The 23,702-nt window shown below is 39.3% G+C and overlaps 1 protein-coding gene across 2 annotated transcripts in view; it reads left to right on the top strand.

Annotated features, from left to right (window-relative positions):
* Nucleotides 1–18,388, top strand: part of LOC127497581 (zinc finger protein 804B) — a 104,847-nt gene extending 86,459 nt beyond the window's left edge. Inside the window, exons 3-4 of one of the 2 annotated variants that reach the window (XM_051866121.1) lie at nucleotides 13,441–13,571; nucleotides 13,742–18,388. In XM_051866121.1, coding sequence (XP_051722081.1) covers nucleotides 13,441–13,571; nucleotides 13,742–17,183 — 3,573 coding nt within the window. In that variant the 3' untranslated portion in view covers nucleotides 17,184–18,388. The remainder of the gene's footprint in view (nucleotides 1–13,440; nucleotides 13,572–13,741) is intronic. The other variant, XM_051866120.1, reaches the window with a different exon arrangement.
* The last annotated feature ends 5,314 nt before the right edge of the window (nucleotides 18,389–23,702 follow it).

The following is a 23,702-nucleotide window of genomic DNA, read 5'->3' as shown; positions in this document are numbered from 1 at the left end:
ACCCCAAGCCGGTACTCTCCACATACCGCTCCAATGGATCGGTCCATTTCTGCCCTCCTGTGTTTCCCAGAACATGTAAATGGGTCTCTAACATCACTGACCTGTGGGCCAAAGTGGCAGACCCAGCAATTACATCAGTCAGGTCAGCGCTGAAATCAGCCTGCCTCCGTCCATCTGCAGGACCCAAAACCATCCACATCCTCAGTCCAGAGATCAAGATGGTCACCGCCACGCCTGAGCCCTCAGCCAAAATGTCCGCCGCCGAAAATGAGCCCTCAGCCAAAATGGCCGCCATGCCTAATCCCTCTATAGAGCTAATGGAGGAATTCTGGCTAATCGACTTCTGGTCAGAGCCAAGTATCATCCCTGACCAGAGTCCATGTTCCGCTCCAGTCCCCGAGTCCGCTCCAGACTCCGCTCCAGTCCCCGAGTCAGCTCCAGACTCCGCTCCTGTCCCCGAGTCAGCTCCAGATTCCGCTCCTGTCCCCGAGTCAGCTCCAGACTCAGCACCAGAGCCCGCTCCAGCCCACGAGTCAGCTCAAGACTCAGCACCAGAGCCCGCTCCAGCCCACGAGTCAACTCCAGACTCAGCACCAGAGCCCGCTCCAGACTCAGCACCAGAGCCAGCTCCATTCCACGAGCTCGTTCCAGACTCAGAACCAGAGCCCGCTCCATTCCACAAACCCGCTCCAGAATCCGCCCCGAAGCTCCCGACCCGCCATGGCGCCCTAAACTGCCGGTGCCACCCTGGAGGCATCCTACCTGTCCACACCTGCTCACGACCTCCAGGGTGCCCGCCCCCCCTCCCTGGTTGGACTCTCTCTGGCGCGAGGCCGCGCCTTCCGGGAGGGGGGAGTAATGTCAGAGTTGCATCTGTTTTGGACTCTCTGTTTGTTTTGTCATTTGTCACATGTCCTCCTTTGTTCAGTTTTCCCGCCATTATTTGGTTCCCTTGGTTACAGATTGAATTCAGGTGTTTCTTATTAATTATCTGGTTAAGTTTCCTTTGTTTGCTGTGCATTTAAACCCTGTGTTTCCTTCAGTTCTCTGTCTGTCCACGTCAATTGAATGTTTGGTTGTTCTGTTCCTAGTATTTGGAGTTTTTGAGTTTGTTTAAATAAAGAACACTGCTGCATCAAGATCCTGATTATATTCGTTTGTCCTGCAACCAGCAATCGTGACAATATTACTGTAAAAAATATATTTTTTGGGGGTTTTTTTTAATGTTTTTTTTTAATGTTGCAAACCATTCTGGTGGTGGGGTAGGTTTTAACTGATCACATGACATACAGGAAACACCAACATAATTTAAACTTATGTAATCAATTGTATAATTCAATAAATAGTCTACATTATAAATTACTACATTACTACATAAAACAAATACATTCATATATATATATATATTACTGTAAAAAATATTTTTTGTTTTTTTAATGTTGCAAACCATTCTAGTGGTGGGGTAGGTTTTAACTGCAAAATGTATTTGACATTGATTTACACAGTTAAGAAGTTGTACATTTGTAAATTTCTAACCTATTATTTGGATATATTATATTAAAGTTTGAGACACAGAGCGCAAAAACACTAGGTAACAGATGTTGAAACTAAATATGTTACAACACTCCCCATGTCACAGGTTGATCAGGAAATGGACCAGGAATAAATAAAATACTATTTATTAAACACTTAGGAAACAACAGAAGCTTAAGAAGTAGCAAACTCGCGTTAACACAAACAATACCAGACAGGGAACTAACTCAAACTTAGGGCTTAAATACACAGAACAAACTAAAAAGCTAATGAGATAATTAATGAGACAACAGGTGAATGGGATCATAAATCAAACACACTGGGAAACTATAGTTCAAACAGGAAATCAGGGAAAACAGAACCAAAACACAATTGTCAGAATTTATTCGGCAAATGCGTTTCTGTCTCCCATTATTTGCATTAACTCTTTTTCGCACAAGTCAAAAACCACCTCAAGCGAGCGTAAAAACATTTTTGCGAATTAAGGGATTTTTTTTTTTTTTTTCCAAGTTGGCCATTTCCATCACTCATTTCTTATGTGGTACTTCAAAATGTGCATAAAAACAGGGTGATGGAAACATAGCTAATGAAACATAGCCAAAACAGAACATGACTGAATATAACTGTTACACCCCAGTCTCCCGTACTCGGAAAAAAAGAAGAAGAAAAAAACAGCATCTTTTAGTCTGTGTGTATGTGTGTACAGCAGGAGAAACTGCTTCTGTGTGGATGAAAGCTTCCCCGAAAGCTTCTTACTGCACCTTCCTGCAATATCCGGTTCCAAATCTCCTCTCCTCCCTCTCATACACTCACATCCTCTAGGCTTCAAAGGGTCTCCTTTCCTGATCCTCTCAGGCACCTTACACACGGACTCATTAAAGCATTCAAACATATACACAACACACAAATGTTACAGATCACCTAACCTGACAGCCTGTCATCTTAGGAGCTGCTGAAGAGGGTCTAAAGGAGTTTTAGCAGACAGCTTTTTGCCTGCAGCCCAATGCTAACATTCAACACATGATCCCCATGCACGGTGTGCATCAGACGGCAGAGGATATTGGAAGTGTCTTTGGTGGATTATCTGCCTGTGAACGTGCAGATTGGGGTGAGGATAATCCACATGTTGATGTTTTCCTCCTGGGGTGAATGAGAGTGACAGTTTATAATCAACGTTAAGTAGAAACTCCAGTCTCCATATCTCAGCTGAGGATTACATAGTTCCTTTGCTCGTGGCTGTCAGGAAAAGGTTTGCGGAAGACACATTGTTTCAGCTGGTAGTCTGTAATCTTTAGTTTGAATTCCAGATTGCTAGATAGGTGCTTCTCATGCGTAGGGTTTTATCATATTTCCAGGAATTTTATTAAATGTCCTTCTGAGCAAAATGCTCTCGCCAGGCACAAAACTGTCCATAGAGATGGTTCGTGTGGAGAGAAGGGAGAAAGAGAGGGAGTTTTTCATTTTCTTTTCAAGTAAATGCCTGAGGCTTATCACTGCCTCTCTGCACCAACTGCAGTTGGCCACAGAATAAGCGGTGATGAGATTAGGCTGAGTGTGATTGGCGCAGACTCCCAGCAGAGAGTGCTTGTGCTGAAGGTGGCGTAATATAGGTGGCAGGTTTTTCATCCGGCAGCCATGGATTTGGAGACACGAGAACGTGCTGAATTGATGCCACACAGTAGAGCAGAGGTAATGCACAGCCATTAGTAATGTTTAATGGGCAAAGTGGCATGCTATCTGTCTTTGTTACATGGTTAAATAAGTAGAACCCTTTACTAACGCACACTGAATGCTGAGTAAAATCTTTTCTACTATAGCAAACAGCACTACTAGTGCACATACTCAAGAGAAGGGGCTTTGACATTGATTTCTTTATGCTCAGTGTGATTTACACAAGCAGGACACGTTCCTGGATCAGCTTTCTTTGTTATTCCTGGAACACCATTCCTACCAACCAATCAGAGCCCACTGATTTGAAGGGTTGTGGAATGTTGCACCAGGAACAACAAAGTTTGTTGATGCAGGAACATGTCCTGCGACCTTGTAAATCAGAAGGTGGAGTTTGTTTATCCAGACAGAAATAATAAAATGAGGCATTCATGTAGTAATAATAGATTTTGTGCAAAGTGGTGGCCATTTCAAAACTATCAAAAATTTTTTTTATTATTATTATTATTTAAAATAAATGCTGTTCTTTCCTGTTTTCACAAAAATACTGCATAGTAAATCAACATTTTCACAGAAATGTTTCTTAGGCACCAAATCAGCATATTAGAAGGATTTCTGAAGGATCATGTGACACTGAAGACTGGAGTAATGATGCTGAAAATTCAGATTTATTCCATCACAGGACTAAATAAAAAAAAACAGTCATTTTTAATCACAATATTACTGCTTTTACTGTATTTTTTTATCAAATACTGTAAATGCAGACTTGGTGAGCATAAACTTAATGACCCCAAACTTTTCAGCTGTAGTGAATATTTTTTATTTGATAAAAAAATCACATTACTAAGGCTGTCTATCAATTACATGATATGGCTTCAGGATAATGTATTGTTTGGTTTATTTCCATATCATTGAACATAATGATATGACAGTCCATCCTGCGGTCGAGTTTGGCAGTCTGTCTTACACTACACAACTTTTAAAACAGATTTTAAAAACTAGGCATCATATGCTAAGGCCCTGTTTACACTAGTGCTTTTTCGTTTTAAAACGCGTAAGTTTTCCTATGGTTATGCCAGTCATTTACACTACGCCGGCGTTTTCGAACCTCGAAAACGGAGACTTTCGAAAACGCTGCAGACCTGTTTTAGTTTAAAAATGCTGGGGTTGCGTTTCAGTATAAACAGACCAAAACAAAGACTTTTGAAAATGATGGCATGGCTGCCCACATTCGCTCTGCGTATCCTTGACGACCGTGTAAACAATAACATGGAGACTGAACTGCAATCTTTGCTGGCTTTGTTGTCATTTTTAGCAGCCATTGTGCAGTTAAAGTCTTCATTTTTTTAATACTGCAGCTACCTACATTTGCAAGACGCAACTGTTTACACTTACACGCGCATACCCAGTGTGCATGAATGGTCATGTGACGTGTTTTCAGTCGTGTAGTATAGACGGAGATTGTTTCTGAAACGCTATGGAAACGCCAGTGTAGACAAGGATCGTTTTTGTTTTAAAACAGTGCTGGCGTTTCCACTAGTGTAAACGGGGCCTGAGTGAGGACTGAGAATCACACACTTTCAAGTCATAACAAACACAACAAACTCACACAGAAACACGTGCCTTGTTGCTAGGAGACACATGACAAATGATAAGAAGCACTGCGTCCGAAATCGAATACTTCTCTACTATATAGTACGTGAAAAACAGTATGCGAACAGAGTAGTATGTCCGAATTCATAGTATTCGAAAAACAGTGGGCGAAAAGTACCCGGATGACTTACTACTTCCACGATGGACACTTTACTATCCCATGAGTCCACAGGAGAAGATTTGTGAATGGAGTTAAAGGGACGTAACTGACACTGGTAGGTCATGTGACAGTAACAACATGGTGGATGTAGTACTTCTGAATTCATACTACATGCATTTGTATATAATACGTACTTTTTCAACAGTCGTGAAGTAAATTTAAATTCAAATGTAGTACCTACTCAACAGTACGTGATTCACAAAACTTCAAAATATCAAACATGTTTGACACTCCGACTGGATGGAATTAAACTTTGAAGCTAAAAAATCTGAGTCTGTGATCATCATACACTACACGATTTTCTGTGAAATCTGTCAACTCAAATCTGCAGACTGGCTCTGACTTTCGGAAACTAGCGTCAACTTGTCCAGACTGTAAATCGGGGCAAAAATCTGGGCAAAAGTTATGTAGTGTATTCCAGCCTTTAGGTAGAATAAGGGTCTGTTCACACATGACCTGTTCTTGCATTCTGTCTGGACTCAATTTTAATAGTAGCCTACAGGTATATTTTTGAGTATTTTAAGATGCAGTGCAAACAGGAGCTAAACTTTTTAAAACGACACAAGAATGCATTCATCACTCATTTTTCCAGTGTTTCCTGTTGACAGCCTTTGGAGAATAAGCCGTACACACTGTCTCTCTTGGCCTTGGTCTCTCCGTCTTCCCCAGGAGGAGAAGGAGGAGGATAGTGTTAGCAAACTGACCCCGCTCAATGACAAAGACAAAGTAAAGAAGTTGTTTCGTGGGCTGCAGGAAGATCCAAAGAAGGGGACTGCCTGTTCCACAGTGCAGTGCACTATATGGAATGAGTGGGAGAACGAGAAAGCAGTGCGCTGCTCTCTCTGTAGACTGCCAGGATGAGTAGGCTCTTATTGTCTTCTGCCCTTGTCAAATGCCTGGAGCTCTCCAGGGTCTCCGCAGCCCAGCTGAGGCTCTATTCATCTCCACCTGCCACATCCCGATAAAGGTACAAGAGAGCACAGTGTTAAAAAAAGAAACCGAGTTAGAATGGGAGAGGGGAAGATATGACTCATTTTGAAAGCATCAGAGGACTAGCTATACCTGAGGGGAAGAACAGACAGATGGAACAGTGTTAGACAACTTGCACACGCAGACGCACACAGACACAGGTGCGCAGTCTATTCCGTTTCAATGCTTCATTATGCAGAGAATATTCTCTCTGTTTCTTAGTGCCGCTTGATGCTTTTTCTCGTGTGTGTGTGTAAAAGAGAGAGAGGCAATCCCACCTGTTTGTTATGTCAGGTTCTAGACTGGGAGGCAGGCTGACTAATGTTGCTCACCTGTGCTCAGGAGGTCCAGAGAGGCCTGTCACAATACGGCAGATTAAACTAGGGAAACTAGAGCATGCAGAAGGACCTCACACACACATACCATCACGGTCGTATGCATACGCAGGTGTTTCCAGTTAACTCGACAAACACGGTGACTGAAGAGTGTTGTAGCAGATATGCTATTTGTAAAATGGTACAAAAAGCCAGTTTTTAAAGTTTGAAAATGGCATTATCTGTAGCGAGGTGAATATATGACCAAAGTGTTTAGATACTGACATTTTTTTCAGATGCCAATACTAATTTTGATGTTAATACCGATATTAATAAATGGCTGATATACCCTTAGAATAAAATCATTTTAAATGCCACCAATGAATTTATATATATATATAGAGAGAGAGAGAGAGACAGAGAGAGAGAGAGAGAGAGAGAGAGAGAGAGAGAGATGCAGGGGTGCACATAAGTGGTACGCAGGTGCGCATGCGCGGTAAAAAATAAACAATGCTCATCAGAAAACATGGAGGGAAACGCTTTTGAGTACCAACATTTTTGAGGACCGATTCACAGGGACACGCTTACTTACTGGAGTAGGATTTTTCTCCATCTTTGGTAAGATAGCAATCACGATGGTAAGTGTGTTCTTTAATTATTAGGTGTGCAACGGATCACAGTTAATCCGTGATCCGTACGGATAAGGTCCAATGGTTCGGCACGCATGTGATTCGCGGATTAACGGATTAACTGCTAAATTTAACCATCATAGAGTGAAAGTTTATCATTTGGACATGTTTTGTCTCGTCCAATTAACACATTCAAACGATTTTAAAAGCGTAAGAAGAGGCGAAATCGGGACTTTCGCGTTTACTTGCGCTTGAATGGACACATAAACACAAAATTATGTCAAAATACCTGGTATTCTCATGGTTACGTCATAAGTGAACAGTTGAGAAAGAAACCGGATGTGTGTCAGTTATTCGGTCCTTCTTAAAGTGACAGCAGCCTTTGCTGTTGACTGTGTCATTAATGTTAGTAAAAAAAAAAAAAAAATCATTATCATCATCCACCATGTTCGAGAGAAAAGAAGGTAATGAGGAGAGCAGTCAGGAGGAAAGTGATGAGGACAGCTTTTAGGATAAGTGTGTCGTGTAAAGTGTGAGTACCAAGCAACATCTCCAGGTGCTCCCTTGAGAACCAGACCAAAAAAGTTATGTGCACCCCTGTATATATATATATATATACATACATACAGTATATAGAATTGTTTCTAGATCATGAGACAGGATCATGTTTAGACAGGAAATTAATCTGAGTAGATATTCATTTTGAAATTAGCTAAAGATTATATTTTTCAGTGTTTTAAAATGTATTAGTGTTTTTAAAATATTATGTTTTTTATATAATGTTCTTCCATAAATGTTTCAAATTATGGTAACTTTTGCTGTATATTAAACCTAAAATGTTTTATATTTTGCACAACTATTTGTTTTATTTATTTATTTGTTTTGTTTTGTTTTGTTTTGTTTTTTTTGGCTAATCCAGTAAATTAAATACTTGACAAATTGTGTCATTTGATTATGTTCTTTTATTTATTGGAACTTGATGGATGAAAACAAAAGATAAATAAGTCTGGTTTCATTTGGATGAGCCACATTTGAAGAAACTGGAGAACAGCCAAAATATGAATACCTGTGACACTGTAAACACACATCAACTGAATTCTGAATTAATACGGCAAGTTGCAATGTTGTTTGGCACCCGTAAACAACCAACAGCTACAATGTGTTAACACCAGACGCGAGCAGTTTCCAAACTAATCATTATAATCAACAAAGCCAGCTCAACTGAACTGAAAAGTAAACAATAGTTTTCTGCTTGGTGATTATTAAAATCATGTCACAGATATTCTGCAGTATATAATAGCAGAATCTCTTGCTGTTGTCCAAGTGTGTAAACAATGAATTTAACTATGCCATTGTAGGAAGAAATGCATTTTAATGTTACATGATTGAACAAGGCAGCCATGATTGGCATTGAAGCTTGTAAAGATGACAGCTGTCTGCATGACCCAAACTGAAGGGAGCAGATGAACCAAAATGACTTTTCAAATTTGTGCAAAAAAAGTAGCAGACAGAAATCCAGCTCTTTGAAGGCCTGTTCCTGGTGAAATGTTACAAGGTGACACCTCCATGTCTGGGCTTTGCGAGCTGGACAGAGATGTTTCAGCCAATTAGGGAACAGCCTGCTCATGTCCCAGTGCTAAAATGGCAAATCTGCAAATATCTACAGCAAGGCTGAGTTCACAGTCAGTGTCAGCTGTCAGACCAGATTTCACACTACCATTGCACCTGCGTTTGTGTATGAATCATTGGTTAGTGTTATGAGTGATGTGTGTGTGTTAAATGTGTTTGTAATGCGATAGAATGCAGTTTGATACTTAGGTCATATGTTGTTTTTGTATAGCATTACTAATTTTTTTAGCAAAGTAAAGTGCGGGGTCAGTGTGATCATGACTCAATTCTGTTTTTTTCACTAGAGCGTGTTTGCTCAAGGTTGTGACGTAATGTGGAAGTTGGCAGAAACTCTAGACAGGACAGTATATTAAGGCATTATCTACCTGGCCTGGAGATTTTTCCTTAATATAAGACTGTATAAGAGACAGACAAATAGAAAGACAAAGGGTTCTAGCAGCCAATTCACTAAAGGAATCGTGAAAACAACGCCAAGAATGGCAACAAATTCTCTGCTAAACTGCATTTTCATTGCACTATTCACCAATTTACAGGTCATATTTTACTGTGTTCCCCTGGAACCCTTCACCACTGTGATTCAGATACTTGAACCGACTCTTTAAAATGCTGAAAGTGTGCTTGACTTCATGACACGTCTGGATAACGTTCTTCTCCATCATTCGATCATCATTTGATGAATTACTCCTGTCATGATTAACAGAAAAGATCCCTTTTAAATGAACTTCCGTTTACCACTTGCTATGTAAATATGGACACTATGTAAATTGTGGCCGAGAAAAAGAGTTGCAAATTATAAAACAATAATTTGTGCAACAATCTGAATTTACATAAAAGTATATCATTTATGTAAATTATATATTAATTATATGTTCACATATGATGGGTGTTTGTGCTGAAAAGAGTGACAGTTACTAAATTTAAATACTTTTTCAGTGCATTTAACATCTAGTTAAAGGGTCAGTTCACCCTCATGTCGTTCTATATCCGTAAGACCTTCGTTCATCTTCAGAACACAAATTAAGATATTTTTGATGAAATCAGATGGCTCAGTGAGGCCTCTATTGCCAGCAATATCACCAAACTTCTCAAGATCCAGAAAGGTACTCAAAACATATTTAAAACAGTGCATATGAGTACAGTGGCTCTACCTTAATATTACAAAGTGATAAGAATACTTTTGTGCACCAAAAAAACCCCAAAATAATGACTTTTCAACAATATCTAGTGATGGCCGATTTCAAAACACTGCTTCAAAGCTTTACAAATCTTTTGTTTCGAATCAGTGATTCCGATCACATATCAAACTGCTGAAATCATGTAACTTTGGTGCTCTGAACAACTGATTCGAAACAAAAGATTCGTAAAGCTTTTTACGGGTGTAAAAAGCTTTACGAAAGGAGATATTTTGAAGAATGTTGGTAACCAGACAGTTGACGGTAGCCAGTCTTCAATAGTAAAAAAAAAAAAGAAAAATACCATGGAAGTCAATGGCTACAGTCAACTGTCTAGTTACCGACACTCTTCAAAATATCTTCTTTTGTGTTCATCAGAAGAAAGAAACTCATACAGGTTTGGAAGAACTTGGGGGTGAGTAAATGATGACAAAATTTTTTGGGTGAACTATCCCTTTAACAGGGCATGTTTTTTTCTCCTCTTTATTTCTTTCTTTGTTCGTTCGCTCGTTTGGTGTGATCCCACCAGGCCAGCACCAATAAATACGTCCAGTTTTAGATTTTTTACAGAGGGTTAACCATGAAAAAGAGAACTAATGAAAACCTTATGCTGTGTGCAGTTCACAGCATTTTATTGTCTTTAAAATGCCTTGCCCATCGGCCTTAATTTCCACTATAGTGCCTTTATATCCTCTGATATAGACTCTTTACCCTGCACGTATTGATGGGATTCCTTTAAGCTCTATTAACATTAGGATTTTTAGTAGCAACGTAAAACCCTTTCAGGTCTGTTATCTCAGCTGGTGAATTTCAGAGTAGTTGAGATGCAGATATCCAAGGGACATACGCTAAGATGCAAGATGCTGCATTACTCGTGAATTAAGATTCAGAATCGCTACCACTGCTAAAGGTTTATAAAAGTATCTTAATGGGCTTTTTTACATTGTAATGAAAAGACACGCAAGTCAATAATACTCTAAAGGGTCTATCCTTACGCATCACATGCAGACAAACCTCTGTTCTTCCACATTGATTAATCTGTCAGTGTTTGATCATTAGCACACAACAGAATTGATTTAATGAACTGGAGGTCGGAGGTCAATTAGAGCATCTCTTCACCTCCAATTCTCATTAATCCCAAAACAACTCGAGGTTAAAGTGTGTGTTTGTGATTTGCAGTCCAAGCCACAGGAACAAATGTAGTACTTTATACTCTAATGCTTAACAAAAATTAGGTTTTAAAAATCAGAGGATCCTTTTGCATCTTTATATTAAATGTTTTGATTCTTGCCCAGTCCATGTGATCAGAGGACATATGTTCTTTTTGACAGTTTAAAATATATTTTCCATTGGATGGTTCAATATTCTTTTGTTCTTTCTTATCTGTCAATTATTCATGAGGCAGATGTTTCATTGAAATTTCAAATTATCTTCTGAAGGGCGAAATCTAAGGCATCATGAATATGAGAATATTCAAAGCTAATTATGAGTAGAGCGTTTAGACATGCTCATCAACATTAGCGGCAAATACTTTAATGTGCCTTATCAATCATATCAGTCATGGAATGGTTTTATACCATAAACATCTCATTCTGTCAAAACCATCATCATGTTTCCAGGCTGTAAAAAAGAAAAGATCGATAGAGAAATGGAGAGAGAGTAGTGCTTTCTGGAGTTGCGCTTAATTAGAAAAAGAGGCTGACCTGGTGTTTTTTAAAACCATAAAATTTTGCATATTTGTAGGAGACTTGCATCTCTAATAGTAAGCTTAATGGAAAATAAATACAAGATGGCAAGGGAGAGATAAATTATTTTAAATAATGTATTTCATCCAATATTGAAAGGTATAGAAAAAAATAATGAATTTTTATACTCTTTGGAGTGATGCATTGTTAGCTTAGCAACATGCAGTCTACAAATACTAATGAAATCATTTGACTCTGGATCAATTAAAATTTCCAGTGTGCTGGTGGTGCGGTAAGCAGAATTGCTATGTACTGTACTGTACTGTACTGTAGTGCTTTCCAAAGTTGCATAATTGGTGGATGCTGCCTTAGTTTTTGCATTCCACTACGCTTTTCCATTTTTTTTTCTGTGCAAGCATGTGCTAGATAAACATCTTTGACCACTGTGCTTTTAAAAAATGTTAACTTTTAAAAAACGCACCTCAAGACCTTGCATTTTTTCCATTCTACTAGTCAGTGTCTCGTATTTTTAAACACAACAACACACTTAAAAGGCAGCTTCTTATATAGGCATTATGCAGCGACTGCGGGGTAGCTCTCTACATAGGTTTTGTAACAGATCTGTGCTATTATTATGCCTTTTAGAAAGAAACAGCACTCACATTCTGCCTTTGTGTTGATAAGCAAAGGTCAGTATCTGAAGACAAGGGAAATTTTTTCTCTATTATTTTTCGTGCCTTTTTCTCTCTTACTTATAGTATTTTTATATGTACATGTATGTTAATTTTTGATGCTGCCACAAAATGAATCTCAACTATTCTGTTTAGAATCTCTCTTCATGAATAGAGAAACTATGTGCGAATAGTTTGACATCATATCAGCAATCTGTTTATGAATGAAGAAGTATTTACTGAATTAACAGCTTTTAAATACAGTTTTTCTGAAATTTCATTGAGTTTCATTGAATTTCTGAGTTTGCTCATCCACCATATCAATGTTGTTGTTTTTGGAAGGTGGAGGTTTTTATGTGAAAACTGAAATCTGAAATCTCTCTTTTGTGCAGCTCCCTTGAAGCAGGCATCATTAGTGTGTTTTGCTGTGTAAAGTCAGCAGCCTCTGTTGGGAGTTATCTTGCTAACGTTTCACAGATACACTTTTTTTTTTCCCTGTCAGTGCTTGTCACCATGCAGCAGAGGGGAACTGTCCTCCTCTTGGCACTCCCTTCACACCACCAACAAAATCTTGGAATGGGTTGTACATGCATGTGATCACAAAAATAAAAGAGTTTCGGAAAAACTAAGGTGCTTTGAGTTTGTGACACACCAGTGATAGCTCATTTCCACATTTTGGCTAATACCAATTAAAGACAACAGTGTGTTTTTCCTTACTTTTATGTGTGAGTGTGTTTTATTACCAGACCAAATTAAACACCTATGCCACCTATATTGGGGAGAGAGGGGATGCAGTGAGTTACATTTTCATTGCCTCTCACAAGTCAAGACAAATATGGTTTTCTCTTTTATTTCCCTGCTGAGTGAATTCAAAAGTGTTTGGCTGTGTTCATGTGACTTTCCGTTCATGTCTGCTGAACAAATTCAGGTGCCACTGACACTTTTATTGTTTTGTGATTGTATTTTGACTTTGCTGATTTTCTGTTTACTTTGTTTAAATTTTTTCTCCTCTGCCCTAAAGGGATAAAGTGATAAATAGACAGGCATCCATCGGTGTGGTCTATGCCTTTTCAAAGGAGACTTTTATGTGGGAAATTGATTAACTGTACAGTCTCTATTAACAGAAGCGTTAGAAAGAGATGTTTTTGTTTGTTTTAAATCAAATGTTTCGTAAGTCTGTTTCGATTGTTCTGCCCCGATTGAACCCCAGGTTAGACCTGGATTGATGTTTCTTTTCCTCCTGACTAAGCCTTCCTTAGGTCCTTTATCCAAGCCAAAACAAATGAAAACATGGAAAGCCTTAGATTTTTCAGAACTTCTTATCTCTCGTTCTCATCTGCCTTGTTTTGTCTTACAGAGGCTGAAAGAGTTGAAGCAGAGAGAATTTGCACGTAATGTCTCCTCCAAGTCCTGGAAAGATGAGAAAAAGCAGAAAAGAGCTCTGAAACGACTGCACCAGCTTGCACAACTCAAACAGCAAAGAGACAGGTAAATCATTATACACTTTTAATCTCAATGTGATAATGTACCTTATAGTGTGGTAAATGCATTCTTTATATAATGCATGCACTATATAATATTAGATTTAAAGAGAGTTGAGATCTTTCAGCTCTGATGCACTTCCTAATTACAACACTGTCTTGTGTTCTTGCCAACAGTGATGACAGGAAAGGTCCAAAGTTAAGGTCTACAAACAAGAATAAGGATCCAGTTCAAATCCTTTCTGCTGGCAATAGCAAGTTTGACACAAAACCAACAGCATCCTTGGTTCAAAACTTAACTACTATCTCCACAAACACCTCATTGAAGGGCTTGTCCTCCACTCGTGTGCCCACACATCAGCAGCCATGCCACGAAAAACACCCCTTACCAACAAAATCCTCTGCAGGACACCGGAGCCCCAGAGCAGGTGTCTCATTCTGTTTCTCCAGACGAGCTCAACTAAAGCTGGACTCCTGTGCATCTGTGTTCAGTGATGGGCTTGAGGAGGCCAGTGACTATCAAGAGCTCCAGCGCAACAAGCACAGACTCGCCCTGGAGGCCCTTTGGTCTTGCTCGAGCTCACCCAGAACCCCAAATAATGATGACCCTGATCTGTCCCATGATCCACCGACTCTGGGCTGGGTGGATGGAGACTCTCAAACACCTCAAATGGAAGCACAAGCAAAACATGTGGAGAGCCCTGAAATTCAGGCAAACTACAGCACAAGTCAGCCAGAGAAGCTAGGGTGTCCTGACACACACAGTCCTGGAGCAGACTGGAAGCCAGCTGGTTCAGAGGACAGATTGCTTAATGGGGGGCAGAGGCCCAGGGCAGAGGGGGCTTATGGGGGATCAGAGGAGAGAGAATGCCTCAAGTGCCCCGGCCCTACTGTTTACACAGATGGACAGGGTACCATGGCCCAAGGCCAACTTCAAATACACAAAGGCTCACACCACCATACACAGAAAAGCAGCGAACAGGGTATTATGCAGAATGGGAAGGACTGTATATCTGAAAAAGAGACAGAGGAGTATAAAATACACAGAGTGTACAAGAATGAACATACAGGTTCTTTCCTTAACGTAGTCAGCAAGGATGGAAGTATGACAAAATGGCCTTTTGAGCTGGTGCAGTACACTTCCGACGAGCCACGCGTATCTTACAGCTGTAACCCTCTCTACTATCATTTAAAACACAAGGAGGGCAAAGATAAAAGCACAAAGGCTGATGGGACAAATCTTGGTGTTGTTGACAAGCTCGCAGGCCAGAATGACAGAGCTAGACCACAAACACAGGATGTTCCAGGAGATAAATTAGGCATTTTAAAACCAAAGAAACCCAAACACAGGAGAAAGGGAAAAAAACATAGGCATAAATTAGATGCTGTCAAGATCCGGCAGGCGGGATGCGCATTCAAAACATGCTCGCAGACAGAAGCTGGAGGACACTTTGAATTCCAATGCACTCCAACCGACATGTCACTAAACAAGCAAGCGTGCACTGAGAGGAGGCACAAGCTGGGGAAGAGGAAAAGATCAGTGAGAGATGAGACTTCAAATGAAAGTGACACCCCAGAGCACAGCCTCAAAAGCATTGTTGTAAGCTCGCTTTCCGCCCCGGCACGTAAAAGGAAGAAATGTCAAACGATGAGGGGGCTTGTGTCAGCGCTGCGCTTGGTAAGGCGGAGGCCTTTGCCATATTCTGTTCACAACACAAAAGGAAGAGAGGATAATTATCGCTGGTATGACAACACCTATGAGTCAAAGAGGGATGCTGTCTCAACTCCCACCAGTGACAAATCTGGGTCGTGGAGTGGCCTGTCAGACTTGACCTCAGATGGAGAATGGCCTGTGTATCACATGGGGAGATGCTCCACCTCACCAAGATCAAACTATATATTGAGAAAGGAGCACAGTCAGCCCAGGTCTTGCATTAGAAGTAACTCTCACAATGTTCCTCACTACAGTTATAGTCCATGCAGAGATTTTGAACATACAGGAGACAATTGGGATTACACAGACTCTTACATCTACAATAAACGGAAATATTCAACAGATTATAACAGCCCAGAGCAGCATGAGAGACACAGCATCAGAAGGCACAAAAAAATTGTTGAGGAGCATAAACATAGAGAGCACAGAATTCAACATACAGGCAGGCAGTTATTTTATAGAGTCTATGACAGTCCTGAACCTCAAGAGGATGTCAGGGATTGGTGGTACGAAAGACTTAGCCCTGTAGGTAGGAGATACCGGGAGAGGGAAGAATTTCCTTGGTCAAGTCCAGAAAGAAGTGAAGACAGGTGGTATAACAAGCCAGTGTCCATTCGTAGCCCCAGTTCCTCTAGTAGCATTAGCATCTCTGATCTTAGTGGGGACTGGTTGTCTAATTCCCATATTAGGCCATCTCCAACTGGACAGAGCCAGAAACATTGCAGTCATTCCGGGTGGCCATCCGAGAGATTGGTCAAGACCAAATCATCCCATTCTCCTCTTAGAAAGAGGAGTCACTCACCCCCATTAGCTACAAGTAACCATGCAGCTCAGCCTAATTCCTTAAAAACAGGTGTAGGGAAGGAAGATGTTACACACAAATCTAACCCAGTGCCATCTGACCAGTTGGTTGAGAAGGATCCTAAAGTAAAGAAAGCAAATGTCACTCTCTCACTTCCGCTAATTGGCAAATTACCCTCTATTAAGAAAGGGGCAAGAAAAATAGGGAAAAATAAAGATGCAAGTGCCAGTATTAGTAACCAGGTTCAAACATCTTCAACTGTCCCATCAAATCAACAAGTTATACCTCAAATTGACAGCAAGACTCTAGAACACTTACAACACACAGATGGGCAAAATCCCAGCGCATCCCATGCTTGTCTTGAAATTGCCAAGGAGAATAGATCAACAGAAACCGGTTCTGCTTTAGCTCTGGATCCAGACAATACTTTGTCACAAAAACTTAACTTCAGAGACCAAGCGGACAATGCAGAAATTGCAGGGATTCACTGTCCAAAATGCACCACCCCTCCCCTTTCTGAGCAACCAATCACCTTCACTGATGATGAGATTGAGAAGTACAAATTGCTTCAACTCCAGGCCCAGCAGCATATGCAGCAGCAGCAGCATCTTCAAGAGCAAGTATCTGTGGACATGACCCATTTATCAGTACCATCTCCAGAGCCGCCTGACCAGACTACACTTTCAGCCTGTCTACCATACAACATACTCCAGCCCTCTTCTCCACCCTCTTCTATTGCTCCTCACTCTTCGCCTGTTGCCCTGTTACCGCCCCTTCATCCCTCCCTCTCTCAACCCCAATTTGCCCCTGCAATTCCTGCTGCCTTCTTTCCAGTGCCGCCTGCTACTGTGTTGGCAGCTCAACCCCTCCACCTGATCCCAGCCTCATCCTTCCACCCAGTTCACCCTCACCATCATGTTTCTGGGTTGACTCTCCACCCCCTGCCTCCCACTTCTCTGCTCCCCGCGATGCTCAGTCCAATGCCCATGGCTGCCGCTGCTGCTGCTGCTGTTGCTGCTGCCAGCACTCTGCAGATCCACCCCCTACTACACCCTCTGTTCCACAGCCAGGACCTTCAGCGCCACCCTGGACCAACCAGCTAGCTCTGGTCAGAATGAGAGGGGAAAGGAGAATAAGAAAGAATATAGTTCTGACATGACCCCTCCAATTGTTCTGTGAACTTTCTGATGTTTAGGTTCTCCTCTCAGCCAAAGTTCCTGTTGAGTAGTGATTTATTTTTGTTTAATCTCTGTGTGTTGCAGTGTCAACTCAATGATAGCAAGATTTTTTACTTTGTTGTTTACCATTCCCTTCTTATACATCCATCGTCTCCCCGCATTAACACACAGATGAACCTCTCCTGCCTCACCACACTGTGATTTATTAGCAGTTGAGCCCATTCAGCATTTGGCTGAAATTAAGCATAACCTGAAGTCAAATTAGAATGTTAATGCCTTTTTCAATTAGTAATACATATAATTAGCATATTTTTATAGTTATGCTACCCAGCAAGTATTCAAAGGGTTTTATTTATGAAGAACTAGGGGAAATATCCTTGAGCAAACTTAAACTGACTAAGCAAAATGTACATGAAACTTAAGAATGATTCAGAAAAAAAATTTTGTTTCATTAAAATGTTTTTTTTTTTTCAATATGCAAATTGACATTGGTGCAGAAACACAGCATGTGATTGAGCTTTTGCATCTCTTAATGGATTTAGCAGTGTTCACCACTTTAGGTGAAGACATCCTGTTTTAATTTTTTTCTGTGTTAGTAGGGTAGAGTGAGTTTGGACTTGCTCAGCTGTAGTGTGGACATGCAATAATGTTTTTTTGTTTTTTTTTTCTCGATCTATTTAAAGTGTAAAATCTTGAATTGTATTTATGTATTCATACTTTGTAATGTAAGTAATAACAAATAACATGCACTTGATTGTTCATACATGTTTAAGATGCTTTTTATTCACTCTTATTTTGGTAGAGCCAAACATACTTTCATCTGTAAGATAATGTCATGGGAATAATAATAAATTAAATGTCATTCCAAGAAATGACAGCTTTGTCATTAATGTCTTTGAGGTCTAGATTTTGACTTTAGGCTTTTTTAAAACTCAGGACTTTTAGACTTTGGAAGACAGGGAGCGGCGATTGGCATTTTGCCTGGAGGAGGATTGTGGCTGAACTGGTATTTACCCACCTCTAAAAAAAAAACAGAAAATGGCATAATACATATCAAATTCAGTGAATGTTAACACACCTTAATTTCAAATGAGCAGTGCTTCACTGCTCAGATCTGAGGGACTGGGAGTTTGTGTTAATGATGCTTCTCATTGCCAGCAGTGGCCCAATAACACAACTACGCATTTGCACTAATTAACTCTCTCCGGTACAAGTCGTCTGCTCTGGCAAGCAGGAGCTCTGCTCTGCAGTCTCTCACTGGCACTAAACGGATTGGTGATTCATATCTCTAAACTTTAACTCAAACTGTGTTGGTCCTGTTTTTTTAATGAATACAGAATGATGGAGGCAAAGTTGTGTCCTGCTAGATAGGTGACGAGTGCAAATGCAGTGTTAAATTCTTATATAAAAAGATTCTGAGAAGCATTCGTTAACATATTGTGAGTTCATTGAGTGGAATGGTTTTCTCTTGTTGAGTGCACTTTTTTTTTTTTTTGTGACAATCTCGACAAGGATCCGTGCAGATATCCAGTTAGCCAGGCTACCTTTAGGGAGAGCCATAAGGGGAAGCAGTGTGTGGAATGGTTGCCCTCCCATGCCCCAAATACAGCCTCTCTGCTGGCAGACCTGCTGCTGCGTGCTTATACTCCACAGGACAGCAGATCAAACAGACTGTATGAACTAGAGAGTGGGGATAATTAGCAGATGTTACAGAATAAACCCACTCTTCAGCCGCTCTCTTTACACAACCAACCAAACTTACTGATTAATATAACATTTTCACGCTAAAAAGAAAGAAATATGATAAATAGGGAGTGATGAAACATGAAAGATCAAGATAAGATGAGATGTACTGATCAGAGATGTTGTGAAAAACAAGAGGAATCAAAATAGTTACAAGCTTCAAGCATTCACATCGAAGTTGAGTGTATTTGATGTAAGCCATGACATACACTATATTAGTTCTTCTGATATGACCGTAGAAATCGATATTCCATATCACTATGCCTTGGAGCCAAATATAATCACAGAAGGGTTATGTAATGTAAAACTTTTTTTGTACTTTTTCTGGAGCCAATGGAGCCAAACTTTTCCCTTATTATTCATTTCTTCTACAGTAACTATGAGGCATACACTAAGAGAAAACACTACATGCCCCTCATAGTCTAGTGCCCTGCCAGCCCCTTATTTAATATGCCACTGAAGTAGGGAGCCACTGTTTGCCGCTCATCGCCTGTGGGGGCCTCTCAGAGTCTGTTTAGCATGTATCAAAGCTGTAGGACATCACTATCTCCGCTGCTAAATGCCCAGTATGGTGCAGACAGAGTACATATCTTCCTTGCTCATTCTTCCATTCTTAGCTTGCACCCTCTGGTGATAGTGTCTCACTGACACCACCCACCACAATCGCTGAGAAATATGATCTATTCAGAGCAGCATTAAGCCACATTCTTATTACTATGAATTATTTTTGAGTTATTCATATGATTTATTGGTTTAATTTTTTTTTTTCTTTTTTTTTTCAATAACGTCTAGACATTTCCTCATCATGTCCAGGCAGACAGAAAGATATGACCAATGAAGTGGACTCCCTGCAGGTTTTAGAGGGGTAACAAGCAAATTGTTTTCTCTGCTGTAATAGCTTACATTGTAATTGTGCACTGAGGGTGGGAATGAATTCACTAAGAATGAATAGCACATGCTGATAGCACTGTTTATTGGCCTGCACTGTCTGCAATATTTAGTTCTGAGAACTATATTTTTGAAGATGCAGTGGGCTGCTGCAATTTGACAACCAAATTTGAGTGAGTATTTAATGACAAAATTTTCATTTTTGGATGAACTAACCCTTTAAGTAAATAGGTTCATCCTCTCCTGCATATGTAGAATATGATTCTTTCTAATTTAGTGAATTGGTTCCTTCAGATGAACAGATCAGAGAAAAGAGTTTAGATGTTTCTTTATAGACAAATATTTATTTCAACTCGGTTATATAAATTTCGGTGTATTGTAGTTTTTAGTTGTATTAGTGTAAATTTATCAGCTGAAGTTTGATTTTATCATCTGAGATAATCATTCAAAAATCATTCATTGTTTTTATGGCAGAAAAAAAGCAGCTCTGATTGAATATCACTGGATATTATATTATACAGTAAGTAGCTTTAATGCGTACGGTTGTCCACTGGAAGCTAGTTATTTGAATTTATAAAGTTTTAAATATGGATATTTTTCTTACAAAAACACCACTTCAGAAGGCCTTTATTAACCCACTGGAGTTGTATGGATTACTTTTTTTATGGATGGATGCATTATTTTTGACTTCAAAACGCAGCCCCCCATTCACAATCATTATAAATCTTGGAGGACAAGTATATTTTTAAATATATCTCTGATTGTGTTCGTTTAAAAGAAGAGAGTCATATACACCTAGGATGGCTTGGGGGTGAGTAAATCATAGGATAATTTTTATTTTTGGGTGAACTATTCCTTTAACACACAATACAGACTCATACCCGATTAAAAAAATAATAATAATATATAAATATGAAAACATAAAATCAAAATTAAAGTCAAAGCCCATTCATAGGCTCATAAGCCAGTCAAAACCCATAATGCTCAGCCTTACAGCCAAACAGTAGAGAGATTCTACAGCCTCTGTATGGCTAATCATCTTCTGCGCTGGCACAATTAAAGTTAGATCAGGTAGAGCCTGTTTTTGATCCAGTTTTAAATGGCTTCACCCACCTGTGGAGCAGCACTCATCTGATTATTCCTCTTTACCTTTATGTAAACCCTTTCTTCTGGCTCCCTCTTCATCATCCCTCAGGTGCTCAACTGAGCCATTGACAAAGAGTGAAATAGGCATGTGTGTGTGTGTGTGTGTGTGTGTGTGTGCGTGCGTGCGTGCGTGCGTGCGTGCGTGCGTGCGTGCGTGTGTGTGTGTATGTGTTCATGCGTAGTCGTCTTGTATTTCTGCTCCAATCCCCTTGATTTGAAGTCTCTTCCTTTTCATTTCAAATACAATCCATGGCTCTATTGGGCCAAAACTAATTTCATATTGATTTAAGTTGTGCATGTAAATCTGAGCACACCATGTATTTTTACTTTCTTGAGGTTGGTGCAAGGTCCGACCCCAGTAAAGACAGTAATAAATGTTTTTATTTAAGATAAAATTACTCTCTTTTTGATTCTGTTGTCCTCACCCCCTCCTTCTCTCTTTCTTTCTCTCTCTCTAACTCTCTCTCTCTTGCACTCTCGCACTCTTTAAGTCTCTCTCTCTCTCTCTCTCTCTCTCTCTCTCAGTCTTTCCTCTGCCAGGGAAACATTAAATGAAATTGTATACTTTTGAAAAGCTTAATTTGATTGCCTCCTACAAAGTGAATGTTGCAGTCAACAGTAATTTCTAGATTCACAAAAGACGATTAATTGATGCAGAGGAAGCTGTGTGATTTCAATCCAGCGCTTTTACCTCCTTTTATGTTCCAGTCTCGTTCTCAGACTCATATATTTGTTCTACAAAATTATGATGCTTTTCAATATCAATGTAGGCCTATATATATTTTATCTCAAGGTTGTTGGTAAATGTTAGATTTATAGTTAATGATTTATCATAGCTGTAAGTTCAGTTGTAAAATAAAATATGAAATAAAAATTATATTAAAAATGTGTATAGAACATTATTTAATCAAACTATGTAGATATTACTATATCTTCTATTTATCAATTTAATTTAGAAAAATAATATAGTAAAAGTTTTTGCCCATCATATAATTGACTATAATAAATCAAATTACATTTAGAATTTTGTCTCTGTTAGCTTCAAACAAAACTGAAGTTATAGCTATACTCCAGTAATTTAAAACACATCAGTAGTTGCACTACAATTGCGTGTGTTGATCATCCATTTCACTCTTGCGTTTTTATACAGTCTTTTTATGTTCCACTCTCATTCTCATTTCCAGAATGTGCTGAAAAGAGAGAATGCCAAAACTCATTTTAATAAAATAACCAGATTAGTATTCCTGAGGGTAGACGTAAGCTTTGCCCTGAGGTGATCATAACTCATAAAGCCATATTCAGGAGGCCACTTAGTCCGCAGCTCCTGCTATGACTCTAGGCTTCTGAAAGAGACCCTCTGCTGCGCTCTATATGTAATTAAAGCCATAAAGGTCTGTGAAATCAAGTCTAAATGCTCTGAAGACATGCTTGCACTGAAACTAAATAGACTAAAACAAACACATTTTTAAAGAAAAAATATCTCCATAAAGTTTAAGTCATTGTGGTTCAAAGTTGTTTTGGACCCCATTGACTTTCATCGACTGATTTGAGACTTGAAATCGACTGAAGATTTCTGGTTGCTAACAGGATGCATTAGCAGTGCTGCTGGGTAGATTACTTAAAGGGTTAGTTAACCCAAAAATGAAAATAATGTCATTTATTACTCACCCTCATGTCGTTCTACACCCATAAAGCCTTCGTTCATCTTTGGAACACAAATTAAGTTATTTTTTATGAAATCCGATGGCTCAGTGAGGCCTCTAGACAGCAATGCCATTCAACTTCTTAAGATCCAGAAAGATACTCAAAACATATTTAAAACAGTTCATGTGAGTTCAGTGGTTCAATCTCCATATTATAAAGCGACAAGAGAACTTTTTGTGCACCAAAAAAACAAAATAACGACTTTTCAACGATATCTAGTGATGGCCAATTTCAAAACACTGCTTTGAATCTTTTGTTTCAAATTAGTGATTGGGATTGCGTGTCAAAATGCCAAACTGCTGAAATCACGTGACTTTGGCGCTCCGAATCACTGTTTTTTAAAATGTTTTGAGTACCTTTATGGATCTTGAGAAGTTCAGTGGCATTGCTGGCAATAGAGGCCTCACTGAGCCATCGGATTTCATCAAAAATAATTTATGTTCTGAAGATGAACGAAGGCCTTATGGGTGTAGAACAACATGAGGGTGAGTAATAAATTACATTATATTCATTTTTGGGTGAACTAACCCTTTAAAGATGGTAGTCCAGTGTAGATTGCAAATTGCATGATGAAAATTGTAGTTAGTACCATAATCTGTTACATTATAAATTATAAATTTCAAATTAAAATAAAAAACAAACAAACAAACAAAAAAATCAACACACACTGTATTAAAAGATGAAATATTTTAGCTGTTTACCTGCACATCATGACCATTAATCGACACCAGAGAATCGTAAATATGTGAATGTGTTGTTAAATTATTGACTTAATTATTAAATATATTAGGTCAAAAGAGGTTCAGCTGACTAAAACGTTTGGGAATAACTGCATTACGTAATTATGAAATGACATGAATTTGTGAATTTTAATGTGTTTGAAAGACAAAAGCCTTCCAAAGACATAATAAATGGTTAAAAGACTCACTGAGTGATAATTCAAATAATAATTGAAATGTGTTC

Source organism: Ctenopharyngodon idella, chromosome 16 (assembly GCF_019924925.1).
Source record: "Ctenopharyngodon idella isolate HZGC_01 chromosome 16, HZGC01, whole genome shotgun sequence".
Classification (NCBI taxonomy): Eukaryota; Metazoa; Chordata; class Actinopteri; order Cypriniformes; family Xenocyprididae; genus Ctenopharyngodon; species Ctenopharyngodon idella.
Note: the sequence above shows the minus strand (reverse complement) of the source record. Positions and strands in the feature narration are given on the sequence as shown.